The sequence below is a fragment of the Lacerta agilis genome, chromosome 13, assembly GCF_009819535.1.
Source record: "Lacerta agilis isolate rLacAgi1 chromosome 13, rLacAgi1.pri, whole genome shotgun sequence".
Taxonomy (NCBI): Eukaryota; Metazoa; Chordata; class Lepidosauria; order Squamata; family Lacertidae; genus Lacerta; species Lacerta agilis.
Genome location: NC_046324.1, coordinates 45,152,273 through 45,167,632, shown reverse-complemented (window position 1 = coordinate 45,167,632; position 15,360 = coordinate 45,152,273). Strand labels below are relative to the sequence as shown.

The 15,360-nt window shown below is 46.7% G+C and overlaps 1 protein-coding gene across 1 annotated transcript in view; it reads right to left on the bottom strand.

Moving 5' to 3' along the window:
- CACNA1H (calcium voltage-gated channel subunit alpha1 H) overlaps positions 1–15,360 on the bottom strand; it is a 393,556-nt gene that overhangs the window by 375,217 nt on the left and 2,979 nt on the right. Inside the window, exon 2 of the mRNA XM_033166592.1 lies at positions 13,392–13,708. Coding sequence (XP_033022483.1) covers positions 13,392–13,693 — 302 coding nt within the window. The 5' untranslated portion in view covers positions 13,694–13,708. The remainder of the gene's footprint in view (positions 1–13,391; positions 13,709–15,360) is intronic.

Below are 15,360 nucleotides of genomic sequence, written 5' to 3'. Positions count from 1 at the left end.
ATGTCACCCTCTGCCCTATTTGGGAAAGTTGGCCTGGAGAGCTCCCCCTCCCCAAACAAGTATTTCGGATGCATGGAGTTTGAATAGACCATTTCCAACACGGTCTTCATAGATGTCTGTTCATGTCCCACAAAACCTTCCCCATCCCTCCCAACCTGGGGAGCACAGCAATATATCCCGATTGCGCTGACTGCTATCCGCATTGCAAATCTGACAGATCTTTTTTCCTCCCAGAAACCCCCACCCACCGACTGCCAAAGACAGGTGCTCTCCGAATCCTCCTGGCTCTTGTTCCCTCACCCCCCCCTCCGCTCCCACCCCCCACCCCCGTCTCGCCACCCGTCTTTCCATCTCGCCGCTTTTCAAAGTGCCACAGAAATGCTTTGGCGGCATTCCTTCCAAAGCCACTTGCCCTTTCGCCAGAGGCAATTTTGGAAAAGCATGCAGTCCCTTTTTTTTTTTTTAAAAAAAAAAAACAACTTACATTTTTATTAGTTTTAAGAAAAAATATAACATACACAATAACAAAAACTAACTAACAAACAATAAAAACATTAATACAAAATAAACACTTAAATCTTAATACCCTCATGAGAGGGTGCTGAATTGCAACTTATTACCAAACTTAAAACCATGGAGAGACCTGGTCTAAAAAGAGACACCCCTTGCTTTTTCCTGTAAGACCAATTGCAGTCATTAACAGTCGTCAACAGGTTTACCTCACCTATCAGCCAATCACTCATTCCCACCACCCTTCTAAGTAATACCCCTCCCCACCCTCTCCCTATATATAAGGGTCTGGTGACTTCTGTTTCAGTGTATCTGAAGAAGTGTGCATGCACACGAAAGCTCATACCAAGAACAAACTTAGTCGGTCTCTAAGGTGCTACTGGAAGGAATTTTTTTATTTTATTTTGTTTTGACTATGGCAGACCAACACGGTTCTGCTGGATCTCTCAACGGCCTTTGACACCATCGACCATAACATCCTTCTGGACCGGCTAGAGGGGTTGGGAGCTGTGGGCACTGTTATACAGTGGTTCCGCTCCTTCCTCCTGGGCCGTGTTCAGAAAGTGGTGGTGGGGGATGAGTGTTCAGAACCCTGGGCTCTCACTTGTGGGGTGCCTCAGGGTTCTGTCCTCTCCCCCATGCTTTTTAATATCTATATGAAGCCGCTGGGAGAGATCATCAGGGGGTTTGGGCTGGGTGTTCATCAGTATGCGGATGATACCTAGCTCTACCTCTCTTTCAAATCAGAACCAGTGAAGGCCGTGAAGGTCCTGTGTGAGTGTCTGGAGGCGGTTGGAGGATGGATGGCGGCTAACAGATTGAGGTTGAATCCTGACAAGACAGAAGTACTGTTTTGGGGGGACAGGAGGAGGGCAGGTGTGGAGGATTCCCTGGTCCTGAATGGGGTAACTGTGCCCCTGAAGGACCAGGTGCGCAGCCTGGGAGTCATTTTGGACTCACAGCTGTCCATGGAGGCGCAGGTAAATTCTGTGTCCAGGGCAGCTCTCTACCAGCTCCATCTGGTACGCAGGCTGAGACCCTCCCTGCCCGCAGACTGTCTCGCCAGAGTGGTGCATGCTCTGGTTATCTTCCGCTTGGACTACTGCAATGCGCTCTATGTGGGGCTACCTTTGAAGGTGACCCGGAAACTGCAATTAATCCAGAATGCGGCAGTTAGACTGGTGACTGGGAGTGGCCGCCGGGACCACATAACACCGGTCCTGAGAGATCTACATTGGCTCCCAGTACGTTTCCGAGCACAATTCAAAGTGTTGGTGCTGACCTTTAAAGCCCTAAACGGCCTTGGTCCTGTATACCTGAAGGAGCGTCTCCACCCCCATCATTCAGCCCGGATACTGAGATCCAGTGCCGAGGGCCTTCTGGCGGTTCCCTCACTGCGAGAAGCTAAGCTACAGGGAACCAGGCAGAGGGCCTTCTCGGTAGTGGCGCCCGCCCTGTGGAACGCCCTCCCATCACAGGTCAAGGAGATAAACAACTACCTGACATTCAGAAAATACCTGAAGGCAGCCCTTTTCAGGGAAGTTTTTAATGTGTGATATTTTTGTATCTGATTTTTGTTGGAAGCCGCCCAGAGTGGCTGGGGAAATCCAGCCAGATGGGCGGGGTACAAATAATAATAATAATAATAATAATAATAATAATAATAATAATAATAATAATAATAATAATAATAATAATTACCTACCTGTAACCAAAAAACAAAAACCATGTTTGCCTGGCACCTTAAGATATGTAATGAAGGCTATTATTATTAGATAGGAGTGTTCTTAAAGGGAGAAGGGAGTGGGTAGGGGACAGATTAACATTGCTTTAAAAATAAAGGTTCATGTTACCAATGGGGCAGCTTGCCCTCTGAAAGTTAGCTGCAATTTGAATATCTGCATATAAATCAGCACAGGCATATTTTATGCAAAAATGCAGCTCGGGGCCCTTTTAAGGACTTAGCGATGCCCTTAAAAGAGGCAGAAAGACAGCTAGCTAGCAGGTATAGAGAGAACCCTGTTTCTAGTTGGTTGGAAGAGAGGACTGGAGCAGGTCAATTCCCCTTACAGGAGAAGCTGCATTCGTCAAAAAACGGCTTGTTACAAATTAGTGGGGGCTCTGCTGTTCTCCTTTCCACCCGCTTCCACCTCAATGAGCATGGGTGCATCTACAGTATAGCAGCCAGGGATTCCAGGTCTGGAATTCCAGTCCCATGTTTTCCGGACCACCACACTCCACTTCAGGTTTTCTCGACCGCCACACTGGGATGCAAAACCACACTGCAAGCAAGCAGGTGAGGCTATCTTGTTATGGGGGGAAGGGGCAGAGAGTGGGATTGCAGCTGTTCTGGAAGCCGCTGGTCTGGAATCCAGGCCATGGGTGCGGGGACTGCGCCCTGGGAGAATGCTTGCATGACATATTGAGATTTTAAAGCATGCTTCCCCCCCAGGAAGGCTGTGCCTTAGAACCAAAATGCATACCCTCAAACGTGTTTTTTTTTTCCCCTGATGAAAATACGGACATTCTGATATCTGAAATTGAAATCAGTGGATATTATGCAATTCTGGGCTGCATCAATAGGAGTATAGCATCAGATCAAGGGAAGTAATAGTACCACTGTATTCCGCTCTGGTCAGACCTCACCTGGAATACTGTGTCCAGTTCTGGGCACCACAGTTCAAGAAAGATACTGACAAGCTGGAACGTGTCCAGAGGAGGGCAACCAAAATGGTCAAAGGCCTGGAAACGATGCCTTATGAGGAACGGCTTAGGGAGCTGGGTATGTTTAGCCTGGAGAAGAGAAGGTTAAGGGGTGATATGATAGCCATGTTCAAATATATAAAAGGATGTCATATAGAGGAGGGAGAAAGGTTGTTTTCTGCTGCTCCAGAGAAGCGGACACGGGGCAATGGATTCAAACTACAAGAAAGAAGATTCCACCTAAACATTAGGAAGAACTTCCTGAGAGTAAGAGCTGTCCAACAGTGGAATTTGCTGCCAAGGAGTGTGGTAGAGTCTCCTTCTTTGGAGGTCTTTAAGCGGAGGCTTGACAGCCATCTGTCAGGAATGCTTTGATGGTGTTTCCTGCTTGGCAGGGGGTTGGACTGGATGGCCCTTGTGGTCTCTTCCAACTCTATGATTCTATTATAGGCGATAGCATTTAAATGTTAGTCTAAAATAGAATATAAGAAGATAGAATTGTGATTTTTTCTATTTTTTGTATTTCTGTTAAGAATAAGGTGATAGATATAAGATGATAGATAAGGATTAAGATTAATGGTAAAAGAAGAGTTAAAGTGGTTACAAAGTTACTACAGTATATTCGAAATGAACGCAGAAGAGAGGGCGTGAGGAAGTCCCCCAAGTAAGATTATAAACAAGACTAAAATAGTAAAATAGGTGTTTGAATGTAAGGTTTGTTTTTTTGTGTGTTGTTTTAATTGTGTTTTTATGTAATGTATTAGTTTTTTGTTTTGTATTTTGTATGTATTTTCTTTTTGTATTTAGTTTAAATACCAATAAATTCTTTAAAAAAAGAAAAAGAAAATACGGGCATTCTGTTGTACATCAGGAAACTTCTCTCGCATTGGATCTCACCACACAAATAGCCATCATGTACACATGCACATCAGTGTACCTTGAGCCAATTACAACCTCTCCGCCTCACCTGTTATTAATTAATTAATTAATTAATTAATTGGATTTATATAGCCATGGATCTCAAGGCAGTTCCTACCTCACAGGATTGTTGTAAAGGAAAGAAATTTTAGTGGTAAGCTGCCTTGAGTCCCTGTCAGAGAAAAAGGTGAAATACCAATACGTTACTAATACTAGAAACTGTGAGAATGGTTAGGAACATAGCAGAGAGTAAATCCTATTAAACTCAGTGGGACCTCTGAATGAAGATGCTTAGGACTGGAGTGTAAGGCTGCACTGTCTTTACCCAGTTACCTGGGAGTAAGCATTACTTACTTCTGAGTAGAGAGTGTAGGGCTCAATTTACAACAAAGGAATAAACACCCCACATGTTTCCTAACAAATGTCTGGCTGCGGAATCATGGCACTGAAAGAATCTAAAGTGGACTGGTGGTATTTTCCTTTAAAATCTTTGGAAGGTTTTTTTTTGTAGTCCACCATCAACATTTTCCTTCCTTTGGGGCAGGAATTTTATTTGCAGTAGAAACAGGACCCCGTTTTTATACCTACACACCCACCTCTGTTAATTGTTCTCCGAGAGGTGGAAAGGAAGAAAAAAGGAAAAGCGGGAGGTTCTAGGACATGGGTAGGCAAACTAAGGTCCGGGGGCCGGATCCAGCCCAATCACCTTCTCAATCCGGCCTGCGGACGGTCCAGGAATCAGCGTGTTTTTACACGAGTAGAATGTGTGCTTTTATTTAAAATGCATCTCTGGGTTATTTGTAGGGCATAGGAATTTGTTCATTTACCCCCCCCCCATATAGTCTGCCCCCCGCACAGGGTCTGAGGGACAGTGGACCAGGCCCCCTACTGAAAAAGTTTGCTGACCCCTGCTCTAGGATCAAATCAGAAACTGGGAGGGCTTCTGTAATTCCAGGACTGTACCTGGGAAATCAGGACACTTGGAGGGTGTGAAGATGTGACTGTCACTGTGGCAAAAAGGGGCATGGTCCTTTATCCGTCCAAAACCCAGGCTGTGAGTGCCAATCTTTTCAGACTTCCCATAACTAATATGAAGAAGGGGATGGGAAAAGGTGATGTTGAAAAGGTTGTAACATTTGGGACATTTAGAGAAAAAGTGAGTTCAGAGGTGGCCTGACATCCTATATCGTGTGGACACAGAGAAGCTTTTAGCTGACTAAACGTTTGGAAGAAATTTCCGATAATAAGAGCTGTTCAACAGTGGAACAGGCTATCTGGCCACCTGTCAGGGATTCTTCAGCTGTGATTCCTGCATTGCACGGTGTCTCCAAATTTTTTTACACATCACTTGGGAAGACAGGAGAACTAATGCCAGTGTACTGGAAGAAGCAAAGATCACCAGTGTCGAAGCAATGATTCTTCAACATCAACTTCGTTGGACTGGTCATGTTGTGCACCCGCCTGGTTATCGTCTTCCAAAGCAACTACTCTATTCCGAACTTAAAAATGGAAAGCGTAATGCTGGTGGTCAACAAAAGAGGTTTAAAGACTCTCTCAAGACAAATCTTTAAAAATGTAGTATAAACACCAACAGTTGGGAAACACTGGCCTGCGAGCGCTCCAATTGGAGAACAGCCTTTACCAAAGGTGTAATGTGGTTTGAAGACACTTGAACTCAGGACACATGGGAGAAAGGTATTAAGAGGAAGGCACGCTTGGCAAATCCACACCGTGATCAACTCCCACCCGGAAACCAATGTCCCCCCGTGGAAGGACATGTGGATCCATAATTGGCCTCCACAGTCACTTACTGACCCATGTTTATGGAAGACAATCTTACTCAGCTATGAGTGATCGCCAAAGAAGAGAGAAGAAGATTGCACAGGGTTGGACTAAATGACCCTTGGGATCCCTTCCAACTCTTGTATTCCATTCCTTTGGGCCCCAATTACCTCCAAACCTTCGAGAACTAATTCAATTTAAAAGCCTGGCCAGGGTTAGCAACCGGCTAAAGCAAGGGGACAACTCAACTCACAAAGCTGATGCAGTCTCTCTCTCTCTCTCTCTCTCTCTCTCTCTCTCTCTCTCTCTCTCTGCCCCTCATCGCACTTAGTAATGGATTATTATGGGCTGCTGTCTCCATAGAACACTTCTTCTCCTTGCTGTTGCCAAGGGGAGTCGCGGAAGAGCCCATTTTAAAGACGCACCAAGTTTCATTGCTTAACTAAAGCGAGATCGATAATCACCATATTAATAAATAATGCTCATCAAAATGCTGGCAGGACAGAAGCTGCAAAACGCCTGGCAAGCAGCGAGAGCAGGCGCTGCACGTTTCATAGGGCCAGGGTGCCTTGGCTGGAAATCGGAGATGGCTACCTGTGCTGTGAAGCAATTTGAGAAAAGGCAATCCCGTTTCTGGAAGACGGGCGAGACGAGCTGTACAAGCAGGCGTTCCCACCACACGTCCCATCAGCGCCAGCCAAAGAGGGAACCACATAGGAAAAGGCTACTATGGGCTAAAGATTTTGGATATAATATTCAGTTAGAATCTCGGGAAATGTTGTGGAAGGAAGGTATTAACTTTACTGCATGTGAAACAAAATAGAAAATTCTTTTCAGTAGCACCTTAGAGACCAACTGTGTTTGTTCTTGGTATGAGCTTTCGTGTGCATGCACACTTCTTTACATTTCCAACACTCATTTACTGCATGCAGTACACTTAAAGAAAATGTTATGGAAATGATGTATAGATGGCATTTAACACCAGCTAAACTGACTAAAATGTGCAAGACAAGAACCAGTAAGTGTTGGAAATGTAAAGAAAGGGAAGGTATCTTCTACCACATGAGGTGAACTTGTAAAGAGGTAAAGGCTTTCTGGGATATGATATATAACGAGTTGAAGAAAATGTTTAAAAATACTTTTGTTACAAAAAACCAGAAGCCTTTTTATTGGGGATAGTGGGTGAAGAGATACCAAGGGAAGATTAAAAAAAACAAATCTGTTTATGTATGTAACAACTGTGGCAAGGATTCTTTTAGCCCCAAAATGGAAACAAGAAGAACCAATGGAAGAAGAGTGGCAGATGAAGATAATGGACTTTGCAGAACTGGTGGCGCAGACAGGAAAAATCCAAAACCAGCAAGATCAAATATTCCAAAAAGACTGGAGTAAATGTATACAGTATTTGAAAGATTATTGTAAGCAATTCACATCACTAGTAGGGTTGTCCGAAGACTTGCAATGAGAAATATTCTACCTTTCTATATTTATTTAAATTTTGTGTCATTTTGTAATGAGTGCAATTAGAATTGGGATACGTACAAAATGCAATGATATAAAGGTTAATTTTGAAAGCCACGAGGAGGGAGGGAAGGAAGTCGATAGGCTCTAAAGAGCCAGGGCAGTAAGTGGATAATGAGGGTGTGAATATATATAATTAAATGGAAAATAAATAAAAAATTATATATATAGGAAAAAGCTACTATGTGTAAATGGGCCCACATGACATATAACACGGCTACCACACCTTCAGGTGTGGACTCGGTTCTCCTGGCCCCATCCAGGTGGCAGGTGGAGGGTTGGAGCCTACAGGTGGCCGAGAATACCTTTAATAATTGTAAGGACGTTCAGTGGTTGCTCATGAGTAAAAGCCAAAACGCAGAACTTCTAAGCTAAGTTCTTTATTATGCACAACTAAGTACAGAGGAGCTAAAAACAAACGTCCATCTCATCCATCTGCAGATCCCTGGAATGAGGACATCCGACTCTTTGTCCAGCAAAACAGGCACGGAATCCTGAACCTCCGCCTCCCTCTTTCACGTCCTTCCTGCCTCCTGTGTCTGAGCGTGGGAACCTGACTCCTTTCCCAGCTCTTCCCACGGTGTTGAGGCTCTATCATCCTTGCAGAGCCTTTGCACCGTCTTCCTGCCTCTCTTCCCCCCTCCTCGCTAGAGGAATGATTGCTTCCTGTGCTGTCTGGGGAGGTGGAGCTAGAAAGCAGCTTGGGAGGTTCTCTGTATCGCAGATACTCCCGCGACCCTTCCAGCCTTGGGGAGGGGGGTTTCCTGACAATAATGATTGAAAATGATTAAGAAGGCCGTGCGTGCAACTTGTGAGCTTCAGTTTGCAAATTGCAGCATTGACACTCCCAGGGAAAGGTCTGCCTGCCTCTGCTCCCCTCTCCCAATTAACTTCCGTCTCCAGGGCCCATCCCAGGACATCACCTAGGTCTCTGGTTTGAGCCCTGAAATCTCAGGGCTGGGGATGCTTCTGAATTGGCAACCCTACATATATATATATATATAATGGGTAGACCCGTGAATGCCACTTGCCTGAATCATAGAGTTGCAGGGTTGGGAAAGACCCCCAAGGGTCACCCAGTCCAACCACCTGACCTCTGATACTGCTTCTTGCCTGCCTTGATGGAGGATAAAGAGGAATGGGTGTGGAAACTAGTGTCCTGGGTAGAGGCAAATGTTACGTTCATTGCTCCACCCACTTTTGCCTCTGGCCCCGCCCACCACTGGCATGTGATGTCTCCCACCCTCTGGGAAGAAGCCAATGAGAACCTTGGGCTTCAAAAGCTCCCCTTCCCCTGCATTAGTTATTAACAAGTTGACACTATGCCCTTAATGCATGTTTCCTTTGTAAAGCACTTTAAAATCAATAATCAGTAACCAAAATCCACACAGCCTCTGCCTTCCCTTCGTTGCTTTCCCTGGTGTGGAATTTTAGATTGCGTCCGCCTCGGGGCAGAGGGCTTTTCCTCTCGTGGTCCTTTTGCAAAGCGGAAAGCACTCAACGACACTCCTTTAATATAGAATTGCCCTCCCCACCCTGCAAGCAATGGGAAAGGGCTGCTGCTCAGTGTTAGAGCATTCACTTTGCCTGCAAAAGGTCTGAGTTCGAGCCCTGGCATCTCCAGAAAGAGCTGGGGGAGGGACTTTGGCCTGAGACTCTGGAGAGTTGCTGGCAGCCAGTGTTGGCAGCACTGAGCTAGATGGATGCTGGTATAAGGCAGCTTTCTCTGATCCTAGCAGAAGAGACATAGCAAGATGTTGATATGTGTGGCTATATACACTGCAAGCTTGCATCATTCTTTAGACCATTTTAACTATTGACGTCCCCCGGCCCCTGAAGAATCCTGGGAATAGGTTGTGTTACTGAAGTTGGGAATCATTTCCTTAGCTGAGTTGTACCTAAACTTTTTTGGGGCACCCTCTTAGTTCCATAAACCCGCCCCCCATGCCCCGCTATGAAAAGCATTATTCAGAATAGTGGGTTGCACGACCAGCTTAGGAAGAAAACAGCACAATAAAACGGGAACAGTCAATTGCATGTGCATTCAAAATCCAGTTAAAACTATTTACTTTAATTAACTTAGCAGAAGTCGTGAACTTCTAAAATCAGGTAGCGATTCACACCTGCAGCGGCCACCCCCTTGCCCCTTAGTGCCCCTAGCTAATCCCCAGGGGGCAGTATCACCCACTTGGGGAATCTTAGAGGGTTCTCATGCCATCTCCAAAGTTACAATCTCCATGGTTTCCCGGGAAGAGGGAATGACCACCTGCAGCTCAGTTACAGCAAAACAGGTTCAATCTATAATGCAGGGATATCAAACTGGTTTAAATCTCGAGTCCAGCAGCAGACCCTTATGCCAGTGGTCAGCCAGCTTGGGCACTGGATGAGAGTTCCAGCGGCAATGAAGGGCCCAACACTGGCCGAACTTGGCTGTGTCACCCTCTCCCCCTTCATCTCCAGTGTGGTGTAGTGGTTAAGAGCGGTGGACTTGTAATCTGGTGAACCGGGTTCACGTCCCTGCTCCTCCACATGCAGCTGCTGGGTGACCTTGGGCTAGTCACATTTCTCTGAAGTCTCTCAGCCTCACTCGTCTCTCAGAGTGTTTGTTGTGGGGGAGGAAGGGAAAGGAGATTGTTAGCTGCTTTGAGACTCCTTCAGGTAGTGATAAAGCGGGATATCAAATCCAAACTCCTCCTCCTCCTCTTCTTCTCTCACTGGTTGGAATTTAGCAGAGGACAGGGTGCAGTCCCCCTTTGAACAGAAGCCAAGCTCAACTCACCTACACCACGGCCGCCTGCCATTTTTGCTTCCCCCAAACGCAGTGCCCCCATGATCTATAGCCTGAGGCATGGCTTCCCAAACCATGGCCTGCGAGCTTCGTTCCAGTGGCCCTGCGGTTTGCCCATGGATTTGTGGCTGAAGACGGAAGACAGCACGTCCATCACATTGCAGATTCCTATCGATTTTTAAATGCATTTTTATGGCTGCTTTCATTCCTTAAATTGTATTTTATTGCATTAGCAATTCTCATTGTAACGTGATAACGAAATAAAAGAAGGAATGAAAACACAATTAAAAAATCATACAGTATCCAGCACAGCACGTTACAATTTGCTACGAGAAGCAGGGAAATCATTAAGGGGTCTGCCGGGGACTGTCGGCATTTTTTCCCCAGCGGTCCGGGTCAGAAGAAGAAGAAAAAAGATTAAGAATCATTTGTCTGAGGTCCAACCCACAATTGCAAATGGACAATGTGAGGCTCACTGACAGTGCCAATGGGCTCCTTGGCTGCGGTATGGAGTTCTTTGTGGGGAGTGTCCTACTGCAATGGGGCTCAGTGTCTGCACCAATCAGCTGTAACCATCTGGAGGCATCCGGCTCCCCACATCTACAGGGCTACAGGGACCAATGACCAGACTTTGTCTAGCATCAACACATTCACAACCCAAACAAACCAACTCCCCCAAGCAAAGCATGTTCTCTAGCCAGCCTTGTCCCAGTATGAGATCTAGCCTCTTCATAGCATCCTCCTTCTGAAAGACCACATTTTGTTGGTGTTTTACGGAAGCACACCCTGGTCTCAGCCATGCAAACTGGAAGAAGCAAAGCTCACCCCTCGCCCTTCTGAGATGCAGTTCATCCCATCTGAATTAAAAGCCCCAAGCTGCAGCCGTGCATCAGGTCAAAAGCTAATCCCTTTGCAAATATATATATCATTTTCCGGCCCGTGAATCAACCAGCATCACCTAAGCCCTCTTACATAAACCGTCGAAGTGTCCCCTGCTGTTCTTCATCTCCCCTGAGCTTTTTGCAACAGCCGAAAACTTCACCGCGATTTGACGTGGCAGTAAACAGATTCCCTACTTAGTGGGACCCAGAATTCCACCTTGCCATTCCTATCAATGCCACCTACCCACCCTCAAATTATTATAATCAGCAGCAGCAGCGCCAACAAAACCTGCCAGCTGGCCCCAGGGTCGGTACGGCACTTTTAAAATTTAGAATTAAAAAAACAGTCAAAATATTACATTCATTAAAACAGAACGGCCCCCGAAAGCATACATCTCAGATGTCCCGGGCCAGGATAAAGAGATGTGTCTTCAGCATTCATCGAATGTGGCATAGTGAAGAAGCCAGATGCACCTCTGTGGGGAAGGAGTCCCACGACTTAGGGGCTGCCACAGAGAAGGCCCTCTCGTGGACCACCACCACCCTGAGCTCCTGGGGGAGGTGGACCTGCCCTCTGTTGGTCTTAGCACCTGGGGGGGGGGGTCTGTAGGGATGCCTAAAATCATCTCCCCTTTTCAGCCTAGCCCTCCTCCAGCTGCTTCCAGGAGGTGGGATTCGCCTGCACACGGACAAATTCAGTTGATCTTGCACAACAAACCTGCTTCCCCAAATGAGGAAAAGAGTGATTGGGGTGGGGGGGAAATGGACCAGAAAACATTGGTGCAACATCATCTAATCTCCCTGTAAACAAATCGGAACGAATGCTCAACAGACAGGAAGAGCCCTCTGATTCAACGCAGGGCTTCAGTTCCAGCATCCCATTTCCCGGCAGAAACAACTTGATTTTCAGGATATATATTAAGACCGAAATTGAGGATTGCTTGAGCTCCTCTTTTTGATGTCAGGGTACACTCTTTTTAAGTATTTACAGGTGTGTCAAAATGCCAACAACTAGTTAAGCACAACCGAAAAGTAGCTCAGAGATACCACCTACAGTTGGGGTCCCCGATGTAGTACCTATGGGCATTACAGCACCCCCAAGCACCCCCCTTGACTCCCACCAAAACTCATTGCTCTTTCTATTCTTGGCAGTTGGGTTGGTTGTACCTGGCTTCTTCTACTTTTTATTGGAGTTTTGTTTGGGGTAGGTGTTTAGTCTGGATGATTTGGGTTTTTTTGGGGGGGGGTTGTTTTGATCGTTGCTAGTTTTTCCTCCTGTGAAATGGGCATTTTGTGGTACACACAGCAGTTTCCTAGATTTCCAGATGCATCCCCGGGTTGGAAACCCTTGCCCTGGAGTGGAAAAGACCATACCACTAAGAGAAAGGTCAGCCTACTTGGAATCAACCAAAGATATCTGCTGAGTGTGACCCCCAAGTTGTGTGTGAAAGGTGAGAAGCAGAGCTCATGTCATCAGTTTTCATCGAGGTCCATCTCCACCAAGAGCCTCCTAAACTGTGCCAGCTACTCAACATGGGAACGACTGCTTAGGAATTGGTTTTTATTTTCCTCTCCTTCCTGTCCCCTTTCCCGTGTGTGTGTGTGTGTGTGTGTGTGTGTGTGTGTGTTTAGATTGCAAGCCTGCGAGTAGGGACTGTTTTGTTTTGATTCTGTGCAAACCATTATGGGAATAATATTGGCTGAAGAGCGGCTTACAGATGCTCTAGAGAAATAAATACCTTAAAAATGCATTAACCCAAAGCATGAAACTTCTCTTTGCTTGCATTGACCAGTCACTGCAACCAACACTGGACTGAGGAAGACCAAGCAGAAACAATTAGATTCGTGCGGTGGCAAAAATTGCTGCATGCTCAACAACTAGATGAGGTAGGTAGGACACCACTAGACTCAGCCTCAACTGGGCCACCAAAGCCACCTCTTCTAGGTTCTTCTCCACAACACAAGATCAACCTACATCTCCTTCAACCATGAACCCTTGCAGCATACAGCCTTGTTAAAGAAGTCTCATTTCCCCACCTTCTGGTTCCGGATTCAGAGAACCAAGCCTCACCACGAAAAAGTTGAGAAGAAGTTCCAAGTTGAGAACAAGCTCAAAACTGCGGACCCATCAGGAGATGTGAAAGCAGTCAACCAAAACAACCATCACCCAAGACGTCTTCTCAAATCCAGCACCCAAAGCCAAGAAGGCAACAAGTTGACGGGACTCTGAAAAAACCACACAACAAACCACCAGACTGACATCACCCGGTTCAGGAGAGAAAGGATATGGGTTACAGACCAGTTTGAGACACCAGCTTCGTGGGCGTGTTGTCTGGTGAAGGCAGAAGAAGACAGTGGAGGACAGTGCAGGATAAGGGACCTGGTTCTCTCCCTCGTGGGCTGGATCCCGGGTGGATGATCCTGCCGAAGCCAGACTGTCCTGGATGGATTTACAAGCACTGAGGGTGTCCTCATCTTTCTCCTCCCCAGGCTGGGATGCCTTGCCGGTGGCTGTGCCAGAAGCTATGGGGACTTGCACCTCGTCGCTCGTCAGGGGCTGGAAGGGTTCTCTCCTCTCGCCATCAGTCATGATAGCAGCCGGCACCTGTAGATGGTGGAGGATGAAAGAATTAGGTGAAGAAGAGGGGGGGGTGAGCTCTTGGGGAAGGGCAGACAACAACTAAGGGAGATGTTGTTTTGGTAAGAAGAGCCTACTGGATCAGGCCAAAGGCCCGTCTAGTCTAGCGCCCTGTTCTCAAAGATGCCAACCAGATGCCTGTGTGGAAACCCAAAAGCAGGATTCAAGCACAGGAGCATTTTCTCTTCCTGTGGTTTCCAAGAACTGGCATTCGGAAGCATTTCTGCCTCCAGCCGCAGAGGCTGAGCATAGCCGTCCTGGCTAGTATCCATCAGTAGCCCTTTCCTCCATGAATCTGTCTCTTTTCAAGCAATAGGTTGGTGGCCACCACTGCCTCCTGTCAGAGTTTAAAAGGTAAAGGTAAAGGGACCCCTGACCATTAGGTCCAGTCACAGACGACTCTGGGGTTGCGGCGCTCTTCTTGCTTTACTGGCCAAGGGAGCCGGCGTCATGTGGCCAGCATGACTGAGCCGCTTCTGGTGAACCAGAGCAGCGCACGGAAACGCTGTTTACCTTCCCACCGGAGTGGTACCTATTTATCTACTTGCACTGCATTCTTTTGAACTGCTAGGTTGGCAGGAGCAGGGACCGAGCAACTTGAGCTGACCCCGTTGTGGGGATTCGAACCACCGACCTTCTAATCGGCAAGCCCTAGGCTCTTTGGTTTAGTTTGTACTAAAAAAGAAAAAAAGTACTTTTCTTTTCTAGTGTTATGAGAGTGGGAGGGGGACTTTTCTCTACCCACTTTCCCCATGACATGCAGAATTTTTATAAGCTTCCAACACATTGCTTCTTACTTGCACACTTGGAAGAGACCCCCGTGGATCATCTAGTCCAACCCCCCCCCCCCCAATGCTGCTCTTTACCTTGGAGAGCAAAATGTCCTCCGCCAGCCCTGTCAGACAGCAATGGCCAGAATAAAGGCAGATGCGACTTTAAGGGAACCCCATGTGTTGACGTGGCTGGAGTGTTGGACTAGGACCTGAGCAACCACAGTTTGAATCCCTGCTCGGCCTGAAAAACTCACCAGGTGACCTTGGGCGAGTCACCAAATCTTAGCCTAACCTAAGCAAGCACAGTTACTTGGGAGTGATCCCCCCAGAACTTTGAGAGACTTCAAAAACTGCATCTTATGCTGTTGCACCCAATGTAATTTTTTTATTTTTTGCAAAAGCAGCCACAGAGGGCTCCATTTTGGATCCGAGCCATGGGGGTGGGGAGTGGTCTAACCCTTTCCCCAAATACATCCCCAAACAGATTGCCCCCCCCTTGCTCCCCAAGCTGTTGTTAAACTGCAGATGGAAAAACATGCAGGCAGGCTTACATTTTAAAGACCACATTTTCTGCCCCCCCCCCCTATGTGGCTGATAGGAGCTCCACAGTGATGTTATTGATCTGAACCGCAATGTGGGGGGTGGATAAGGATAAGAGCCCCCCTCGCTTCTGTCACACAGTGGCCCCGACTCAAACCAAAGCACACTTTCCCCCAAAATAATAATAATATAAAATTAGATCGCGAACTTCTAACACACAGCTCCCACACAATGCCCAGTTCGGCCCTTACTTCTGAATAAACATGCGTATGACTGGCTGCAGGTCTGGCAAAAGTCTCATCTGTT